We start from the raw sequence: 10,978 nt of genomic DNA on the forward strand, positions 1-10,978 counted from the left end.
ATATTACCTGTAAAGGATAGCAAATAAAAACTATGCTTTCAGCAGCTTTTTTTCTTTGAGAGACAAAACATTTAAACAAATGTGCTTTTCTTTGGCAATGGTTATACTGCCATGGAATAGTTGTACAAATTGTATCCAGTATATGTATGTGTAGTATTTGTTACCCAGCTAGCCATTAAGTCTGCCATATGTGATTGAAATTCATAGTTTGTCGGTCAAAGTAAGAAGCTACTGCTAAATAATATTTTTACTTCTCTTAACTCTATAGTTTTTGAAAATTCAGGAGAAAATTCATGAGGAAAAATCAGGAGAAATAAAAATCTTTAATAATATTGAATATCTTTTGAAACATCTTATATGTTATCTTAAGCCTCTTATGTGGAGAATTACTGATTCTGTCAGTGCCTAAAACCCATACATTTTTCCCTTTTTACTTTCATTTACAAACTGCTTTTGATAAAATTCTAAAGAGAACATTTGGCAAAAGTTTCATAGGTGAATATCATTCAAAGGAACTTTCCCTAGGTTTGGGTTTTGTCGTTGTTAATTGTTTTTATATAATGTTTTATACATTTCTAATGAAATCCAGAAACTATTAGCAATTAGTACAAAGCTTGTATTCATGCATCTTTAAGAATTATTTTCGAACTCTTTTATATTTTTCTGATCTAGAATATGATTTGTCATTTTGAAGTTGCTTTGTTTTTATTCTAAAATGAATCAAGACATTTTATTTAAATTTTAACTAGCTTAAAGCAAAATTTGTTCTGATAAAAATCTCCCAAGTCTGGAAATTGACATTTTTAAATAACTTTCTAGGTTAAGTATAGTCCACCTTTCTTTTTCATATACCTTTTCAGTGTACCAGTCATTCAGGCCTCATATTGTGCCATGTATTGCTGAGGACCTGCGATGATGAATATAAGCAATGTAGCATGACACATTGATTTTATGCAGATCATCACCTTTATGTTTTGGGAGGTCTACTATATTAGTGATATATAAAAACTGATTACTTTTCCCAACATTGCCTAGTAATTGTTTATTATTTTTCTATTAGACAAACAACACAGATCAATATTACTGAGCACAAGACTATGAGTAACATCACTCTAAATAGATTTGCCTCCAACACCAGAGGTATATTCATTTTAATGATTTCGACAATGTGAGCCCAATGACAAAGCTCATGTAGCAAGTTAGGGCAAAATTACAAACTGAAAAAATTCTTCTTTCTTATCAGTTTATCTACAGAACCTTTTACATTTCTCTGTAATGAGGGGTTTTATTTAATATATTTTCATTACAAAGATTTCCTCTGTAGTCCTTTTACAAGATTTGCATTTTGTCTTTCACAATTAACTAAGTCTCTTTAGAGATAAATATGTAGGTGGTGTTTGATTTTGATCTTACCTTGGGAAGTTTATATGAACAGTTTTTTCTCAATTCCTCTTAAACTAATTTTAGGAAAAATGATGAATGTAACTTACAAAGAAAATAACCTTAGCTATTATAAGCATTTATATTAATATGTTTTGCTGTTGTGAACGTATGAATTATTTTAGATTTTATTAAGCACATAAGCATATTAGATCAAAAATTATTTTGTGTGTGTTCCAAAAAGAACACTTTGTCTTGCATCAAATGTAATTGATCCTGAAGCAGTGTAATCACAATTACTCACTTTCTTAATTGGCCTGCCCAAAATCAGAAAATGGAAACCGATCGACAGTGTTTAAATCAATAGCTTCATAGTAGTGCTAGAGGGGGCAGGGAGATAGTGGTAATGGGTAGATCAATCGGTCTTAGATGCCAATCACTGACTGTGCCTTTTGCATAGTAAACAGCACTTTTTACTTAGTGATGTGCTGTATTAGTCTTGCTAGTTCGATAAAAAGAGGGGAAAAGCAAGAATGGCTGATACTGAATTTTTTTCCTCGAAATGCATTACTACAAATCAATACATAAAATTATGGGTAATAAAAGCATATATGATAAGAGGCCCTCAGAAATGCTGAGAACATGGACTATACGCCTTTCAGGTACACTTCTATTTACTAAAAGTAAAGGAACAAGAGTAAAATGATTTCCACTTTAGCCTCCAGATTAATTCTAAATCATTATAGTTATATGATACATGTAAATAGATAGATAGATAGACAGATAGTACTATTATAAGTAGCTCCATAGTTATATGCATACTTGATAAATGTTTCCTATTTTTGCTTTGCATTTTAAATGGTCATCAAATTAAGTTCTTGATTAAATTTATTAAAATTGAAAATGTGTATAATATACAGAAATTTGTCTCTAAAAGTAGATACAGTGCATAAACAGGTCTCATCCTTATGATCAGATATCACTGTGTTAACTAGTATGAAAATAATACGGCTTGGCTGAAGTTAGGGGCTGAGCATTAGCATCCACCCTTCTTCTTACCCAAAATCCATTAAAAAGACAGAAAATACATTCTTCAAAAGAGAATGAACACTAAAAAAAAAAAGAAAGAAAGAAAGAATGCCATTAGCTGACTAGAAATTGTGAAGAATTATTGGCAGTTAGAAAGCAAATGGAAGCAGATAAACAATAACAGAGAAAATAAAAACCACAGAGCAAAACACTCATGGGAGAAAATTACTACACTTGTAACAACAAACCTGGCAGAATGTCAAGCACAATGTGAATAAATGAAAAAGAAAAGTTAAGATAAGACAGTCATCGGGGAATTAAAGAACTGCTTCCAACCTCCAGTTCTCCAACCTCACCCTAGCCACAGGCAACATACACATTTCATCGGAGACCTGAGAAGTACACAGTAAAGAAAGTGAACTACTTGCCAGAAAGGACTTTTGGTGTGGATGTGAGTCTAAGAGAACGGCAGCATTTGAGTTTGTGGGAAGGAGGCAGGGTAGTTAGCGATGAGATGAAATGCAGTTGCATCCAGCAGAGTAATATTCTTAAACCCTCTACCAAGAAGGGTAAAGCTAACGTTGCATCTGTGCGGAGAACTAAGGCCGTGCCTGCTGCCTTCCAACTTCAAGTCCATGCAACCAGTGAAAACTTAAAACTCCCTTACAACTCGAGTCAGCCCACCAGGCGAGAGGAGACTCATAGGAATAACACTCACATGTGTCAAGCAGTTACAGTGTGCTGGGCGCTGTTCTAAACACTTGCATTATATTTGTTAGTTTATTTCTTTCATAAAACAGTTCTTTTTAAGCAGTTACAGTATGCTAGGCATTGTTCCAGAAACTTATGTTGTATGTTAATCTAATTGTTTATAAAACGATCCTATAAATATTATTATTATCCCTTTTTTAAAGGTGAGTAAACTGAGGCATAGGAAGATTAAGAAAATTGTCTAAAATCTCATAGTTCATAGGTAGCCGAACTTGCTGTGTGTGTTAATTAAGCCTAGTCCTTCATTATAAATGGACAACTTGGAATGGCCAGACTTCTGAGCGAAAGCATCAGTTTGAAAGGGAAGGCTCAAGATGACAACAAAGACTCGCTGGCCGTAAAAGGAGCAGACAGTTTGAGAAAGAGAAGAGATATCTTTAAAAATTATACCTAATATCTGATTCGAGAAAACACTACCTCCATAAACCAAGAATACATTGCTTGCTTTGAAAAAGGAGCAATTAGAAGAATGTAAATGTATTCTTGGAGATTTAAAAACATAATGCGAAAAGCAATGCAGTAGAGGCCTAATAGAAGGGACACAGATGCATGCTGACTTAGTGTTCTGGAAGAGGGAGTCAGTGAAAGCAACTGGAATAGAAAGTAAAAAGACAGATATAGAAAATGGAAAGAAAAGTTCAAAGAATCAATTTACCTAATAAGAGATCTAGAAGGAGAAAAGAGACAGTGGAAGGGAGAAATAATTAAAGAAATAAATTATAGAGAAAATGTTACCAAGCAAAAAAAATGCATAAGCCTTCAACTTGAAAGGACCCATCAGAGGCCAAACACAATGAATGGGAATGACTGTCAAAGAGACCACATCGTGGTGAGATTTTTAGTAATGGAGAAAACCATTCTAGTGTCTTCCAGAGGGGAGAAAAAAGCAGCTTACCTAAAAATGTAAATGGAATCAGATTTCTCATCAATTCTGGTGGCCAGAAGGCAAAGGATATGACCTTTAAATTTTTGAGGAAACCAAATAGAAATTTTTTAGACAGATTGCACTAGTTTACCACCCACAGACCTTTTCTTGACAGGATTACACAAAGATACGTTGTCGTACAATTTTTTTTTTTTAAATCTGAGACCTAGAAAAACATAGAATAAAAACAAAAAGTAGTGGATAAAGAACTCTACCTGTAAAATCTATCAATGTGTAAAAATCGTTGTTCACACGTAATGTAAAACTACATTTTAATAATAAACGAACCAAAATGCTAATATGGACAAGTGGGAGAAGGGATGGTGGTGATCTTGTCGTGTTTGGCAAGAGGATTGATTGAGAAGTTTAAATAGGGTTTAGAAAGCTAAAGCTAACCACTAACATCGAAATATGATGTATTATAAGCTCCAGATGACAGAGGCAAGAAGGAGTGATTAAAATTTGATAGTTGAACAAAGGGGAGGAGAAAAGGCATGTAAATAGAAAAAATAAGATGGCTGGAAGGGGCCACACATACCACACGTACTGATTATCATGATTTATGTCAGTAAGTTAAATTCCACTTATATTAAACATGTAAAAAACAAAACTCATATGCTATTTATAAGAACCCCACCTAAAAGAGAATGGCACAGAAAAATTGAGAATAGAAAGATAAAGTGTGTGTGTGTGTGTGTGTGTGTGTGTGTGTGTGTGTGTTTATTATCAGGAAGATGATAAAACAGGGCAGTACTAACACTAGAAAAATAAAAAAGCATTTCTGATTTTTTAAAAATTTCTATTCATTGCAATCTTCCACAAAAAACATAACAATTATAAACTTTGCGACAACATAGATTTGTAATATATAAAGCAGGAACTAATAAAATGCTAAGAGAAATTGACAGAGCTATGATCGCAGTATATTGTAATACACACATCAGAAATTGACAACTCAAAGAGCAAGGTAGGATGGATAGATAGATAGATAGATAGATAGATAGATAGATAGATAGATAGATAGATAATTAAGATAGACATATAGCTAGATATAAACACACAAACAAAAAATTTCAATAATTCAATTATTAAGCTTGATCTAAGATCTAAGATATATGTGTGTTTCCAAAGAATTCCTTGTTTCCTGAGTACAAAAAAATACACATTTTCTAAGTGATACATACGATGTACCAAAAATATAAATATAAGCTATGAGCTAATATGAGTAAAGAAAAAAGATACATAAGAAAGATTAGAAAAGGCAATAAAACCGAGATCTTCTAAATTATAAAATAATAATATGTACAATTCTATATTAATAGGAATATTCAGATGAAATGGTTTTCTAGAAAAACAAAACTTTCCCAGAAATCCCCAACATATTTCTGTTTATGCATCACTGGTCATCACTGGGTCACTTGATCACTCCTAGCTAACAAGAGAGAGGCTGAGAGATACAGTGTTTCAGTTGGTCACTTTGTTTCCCTGAACAAAATCAGGATTATCTCAGTAAAGAAGAAAAACAGATATTAAGTAAGCAACAAGTTGTGTCTTCCACAGCAGTGTTTCAATTTTATTGCATTTGCCTCATAAGACCCTTTTGGATGAACTTACATCCTTTGTGTTTCATACATAATTACATGGTAACCATTTCAGCAACTGCAGAAGACAGAAAAAGGCATTAGCCAAAAGCAACAAAAGCGAAATATATCCAGTCAAAGTGGAGTCATGTATAAGTCTCTAACACGTTGCTCCTTGCTAATAGTGGCATTTCAAGGTCACCTCCCCTCCCCAACTTGAACGTAGATTTTCACATATGCCATGGAAGACAAATCTTTCCCGTCTTTCTCCACTCTCGCAGCCCTCTCCTTGGGCATCAGTGCTGTATAACTAGCTTTCATCAGGGGAGTAAATGGCATCCTTCAAGAATGTTAGGAAGGAGATGGCTGATCATTTCATCTGGAATTAAAAAGAAAACACAAGGAAAAATATGTAGTATATATAATTTAACCCAGTGGACCTCTAACTTTTTAATTGTGTACACCTATTAGTAAAGTATTTCTACCATGTACTCCTTATATGTGTAAATTTATTTTTCAATGATATGTGTGTGTGTGTCTCACTGTGCTAACATGTATATACTAAAAGATATACAGGGAAAATAGGTCTTCAAAAGGATTGAGAAAAAAATAGTAGGTATTTTCCCTCAATGGATTTGCTCTCTCAGTGGAGACCTTTGTGCTTTCCACTTTGGAGAACCTTGAGCTATCCAGTCATTTGAAGTGGGAACTTTATATTTAACACTAAATTAGTTCATTATTTATTTATTTATTTCGTGCACATAGGGATGCCTCTCCGTTTGCTCCTTCATCAGCTTTTACATGTTTCTCTTAATGTGACCTCGCCTCCTACTACATCAGGCCTGGTCTCATCCTTCAAGTGTCGGACCCGCAACACTTCTTTGTCTTAACCACTCCTCTGTTGTTTTCAGGAGTCTCCTACACCATTCCAGGGCTCTGCCATTCACCTCATTCTGGTGCTCTTAACCCCAACCTCATTTACTTCCTCTTAAGACTTTGCTCTATTACTTATTTCTTTGTTTCTTCCTCTTCACTGGCTCTTTCTCCTCAGCTTTTAAACATGCCCAGGTTTCTTTAAGCATTGCTTTTGTGTGTGTGTGTGTGTGTGTGTGTGTGTGTGTGTGTGTGTGTGTGTTTGCCTCTGCAACCTCATGAAGCTTTCTTCTACCGCTGTCTGTCCCATCTTTCACTGCCAGTCTTCCCATTCACTTCTCCAATCTGAACTGCCTGGCTAAGGTCTGCAGTTACTCTTGCTTCTCTTTATTCCTCCCTGCAGGGTCTGACACACACACCCTTTTCTCCCTCTCCACTCTTCCGCAGTCTCTTCTACAAGTGACACTTCTTCCACTTCTCCTTAAATGCAGGTCTTCCCCAGGTTTCCACCTTACTGTTTTTCCTGGTGTATTTTCTTTTCCAGTGTGATCTTACCTACTTGTAACGCTTCAGCTGTAACCTGTACCACTCTGATTACTTCCAAACTCTGACCTCTTTCCTGATTCTTGATTTGTGTTTCCGGTGATCTGCTAAATACCTCTTCCCAGGTGACTCAGTGTACCCAAAATATAACGTGGTTAAAGCCAAATTATTTTTGTTTAAGCCTCGAAACTCCTTTTCTTCAGAAGTCATCCTTTCAGTTCTTCACATTAGAAAGTTCAAAGTGTCTTTCTCCTCCATCACTAGATCTGTCCCTTTTAGCTCTAAAATACCCCCATCTTCCATATTCTCGGTGCTGCCCACCCTAGGGGTATATAGTGCAATATATATGTATATACACCAGACCTTGGAGTAGGACAGACCTGGGTTCAAATCCCAGTGCTGCCACTTACTATGTGACCTTGGGCATGTTGTTTAACTTACCCATAAATTGGTGGGTAACAGAAGCTACCTGTTAGGATCATTGTTAGGATTTACTAAGTAAACACACAGTCAATGCTAAAACCTCTGCCTAGACTAAGTTAGATTCCTAATTGATCTACCTGCCTCGTTTTCAGCTCTTCTCCACCTTGTACATTGCCACCGGAGTTTCTAAAATACAAATGGGATCATTTATTTTCCCGTATCAAAAGTCTCTGGTAGTTTCTTATTGCTCCAAGAAACATTGAAATACCCTTGTCTTAGTTGTATGAGTGAGGTAGTCATATACTTGGTCATATAAATCAGGACACTGTGGAGGGAAAGGAGACATCAACGGAACAGATCCCAGGATAGCAGCCATAAAGTGGGACAGTCCTGGGAAAGCTGAGACAAATGGTCATGCTGTGTATCACATTCTTTACAGTGTCCCCACACCCTTGTCTCTTGACACACAACACTGCTCACCATTCCCAAAACATGGGTCTAGAATGTCTAGAATGGCCCTTTCCCTCCTCTTAGAAGGAAACTTTACCTCACTCCTGCAGAATTAATCAGCCCCTCTTTCATGGACTATATATAACACTTTCCACATATCTCTAATGTAGCGCTTACCATTCTATTATAAATGTAATTGAACTCTTTCTTTCTCTCACTAGACTTGTGAACTTCAGAGTTCAATCTCACTTGGTCTTTAAATCCCCGAATACTTGCATAGTACATGGGATCAAGTTTGTATTCAGGAAATGTTTATTGAATTAATAAATAAACTAGATTTATTGGTCTGCCTTGGACAATCCACATGTGAATAATTCAGAACATTCTCTTTTTTTCAGTCTAGTCTTTACTCCATGAAAAATATAAGGCAGCTTACAAGAATACAATATGTAATAGCATAAAATCAAAGTGGGTATCTTTTCTTTCTTCAGTATTACATTGTTTGTCCCTATCCCACCTTCCAATAAAGTAATTGGGTTTTTTGTTTGTTTATTTTTTAACCTAATGTTCAGTATTTCTTCCCACAATTCCCATTTCTCTAGCTGCTTTCCCACTGGCCATGAGATCCAGTTCTAACACAAAAGTAGAATTCCTTCTGTGGGACCTTCAGGAAAGCTTTTGCTTTCCTGATACAAAAGAACAAATTTGGATGGCTCGGTTCTTCACTACTCTCCCGTCACTCTTCCTTCTTCAATGGACTATGAAAGTGGTACCTGGCGAGGTAGCAGCCATCTGGCAATTATGGTGATTAAACATAACACACTAGGGATGGTGGAGTTGAAAGCCAGAGAGACCTGGGTCCCGAACAGCATCGTTAATAGCCTTTGACTGATAACTCCATGACTGGTTGTATACTAAACAATAAGCACCTGTTTCTCAAGAAATTGTTAGTTGGATTTTCTACTTATTTGCATCCAAACACATTCCTGACTGATATACTCATCAGCCTACCTTCAAACATGTAACTTAAAAATTTTAAAGCAGTTTTAGTCATTTTGTATAAAGAGTAGTATCATAAGATATAAATGAAAGAAATGCACTCTGTGTTGTTTTTCTAGCTGATACAAGTACAAAGTTGCCTTTCTTAAATTTTTCATATCCTGTCCTCGGAAATAACTTTCACCACATATTGATCAGTAATGTCAGTAAATAACACTACTAGAAAATAAGGGTTTTTGTTTTAAGGAAGCAAGTTTGCAGATGAGGTATTGTTTTATTAGTACATATCTAAACACAGTATGGGCCTGCATTTTATTTATTTATATTTTATGCTATCACATATTACTGTAACTAATCTAATATTTTAAAACAGAGATCTTAACCATTTAAGACTAAAGCATTCCATTTTCTACACTTGAAGCATAGAAGGTAAAGATAAAACATTATTTCTCTGTCAGCTGTGTGAAGTATTCCTCTGGTGGTAGTAGATACATACCCGTGCTGCTTCACCTGTTTTTAAAAGTTCTGTGTCAAATGGTGTACTACTATAACTGCATATGTTTATTTTTTTTAAAAAATGTTTTCCAATTGAGGTAAGAGATGTATTTCTCTGTAAATAATATTGAGAAATTTTTCAAGCCTTTTTAGCTGTGATATTTAAGCGAAGAAGAAGTTGTCCTTTCTATGCTGGCATATGCTTTAATTGCATCTATGTGAACTGCACAGTGTTAAGAAGAATGTTTGTTTATTAAGCATTTAGTCAGCTTTCATGTATTTTTTCCTTAGTACCAAGGATGAGTGCTTCAGTGTTAATATTCAGCCACCTGTTGGAGAGCTGCTTTTACCTGTGGCCATGTCAGAGAAAGATTTTAAGAAAGAGCAAGGTGAGAGATTACTACAATTTACTAGAAACTGACATCTCAAATATGTGCTCATTCTTCTGGCTGGTCTCTAAAATAAATTATTATATATACATAGCTGTTAACAGATGTCTGTACAATATTCTAATTTTTGCTAATGCTTTGCTTTTAAAAAATAACCTTTAAAGTATGTTGTTTGTCTACATTCCTGGCATACCTGAAAATTGATTAATGTATCTTTAAAGTAATAAATTGATTTTTAATTAACTTTGATTCTGGGAGTTGTGGTTTGTCAACCTAATGTTGTACTTACGTGTTTTGTATAAGTGAAAATGTCAGGTATTTGGGGTTTAACCAAAGTCCTATCACTATAAATACTGTATTTCTGTTTTTTTCTTTCATTATGGTACTGTTTTTCATGTCTTACTGATAGATTTTTCCCTGAACACTTTAGAGTGCGTTACCCTTCATAATAAAGTCCTAATTATAGCATTAAAGTAACCCTTATTTTCTTTTGGCTTAATTCTATGTTAAAGAAAGGCTATGTGTCAGAGCCAAAACATTTTAAAATATGCACCTAAAAAGAAAATATTTTCAACAGAATAAAAGTATTAATAACTTGTGCTTGCCCCAGAGTCAAGCATGCTTTCTAATAAAAATAATTTATTTTCCTATGAATAAGGGAAAATAACGGTCTGAATTTACGTGTTTAACCAAGGATAGCATTTATAAAATGAGGGCATATTTAAATGGTATAGTCAGCAATTTTTAAAAGTTTATGGAAACCTAGGCTATTTTTTCCCCTGGAAAGGGTTATCAAACATAGATCCTTTCATCTCGAGGTCATTAATTTCCATCTGTCAAGCTTCCAGAAAGTACTAGGCACATACAAATATCTACACCTAAGGAGAAGGCCATGCTTCCTGGTACTCCATCATTGTAGTGCCAAAGATTTTTATACTGTAAGCCTTTGCAATCCACATTGTCAAAAAGACCTGTTGTAGACAACTCTCACAAGGAAAATCTCATGTAAGACTGTAAGTAAATAGTAATTTTTTTTATTCTTCTGCCTTATTTTTAAGTGACAAAAAAGAATGACTCTGTTCCTCTTTGCATTTGCTCTTCTTGGAAGTTGATTATTGCTA

General features: G+C 34.8%; 1 protein-coding gene across 2 annotated transcripts in view; it reads left to right on the top strand.

The window, feature by feature from the left end:
* The window catches only part of AP3B1 (adaptor related protein complex 3 subunit beta 1), a 218,189-nt gene that overhangs the window by 191,385 nt on the left and 15,826 nt on the right, over nt 1-10,978 (top strand). For both annotated transcript variants that reach the window (XR_012495075.1, XM_019728166.2), the window contains exon 25: nt 9,760-9,857. Coding sequence is in view for 1 of the 2 variants with exons in the window: in XM_019728166.2 (XP_019583725.2) it covers nt 9,760-9,857 (98 nt within the window). In the remaining variant the exon portion in view is untranslated. The remainder of the gene's footprint in view (nt 1-9,759; nt 9,858-10,978) is intronic.

This window comes from Rhinolophus sinicus, linkage group LG03 (genome assembly GCF_036562045.2).
Source record: "Rhinolophus sinicus isolate RSC01 linkage group LG03, ASM3656204v1, whole genome shotgun sequence".
Taxonomy (NCBI): Eukaryota; Metazoa; Chordata; class Mammalia; order Chiroptera; family Rhinolophidae; genus Rhinolophus; species Rhinolophus sinicus.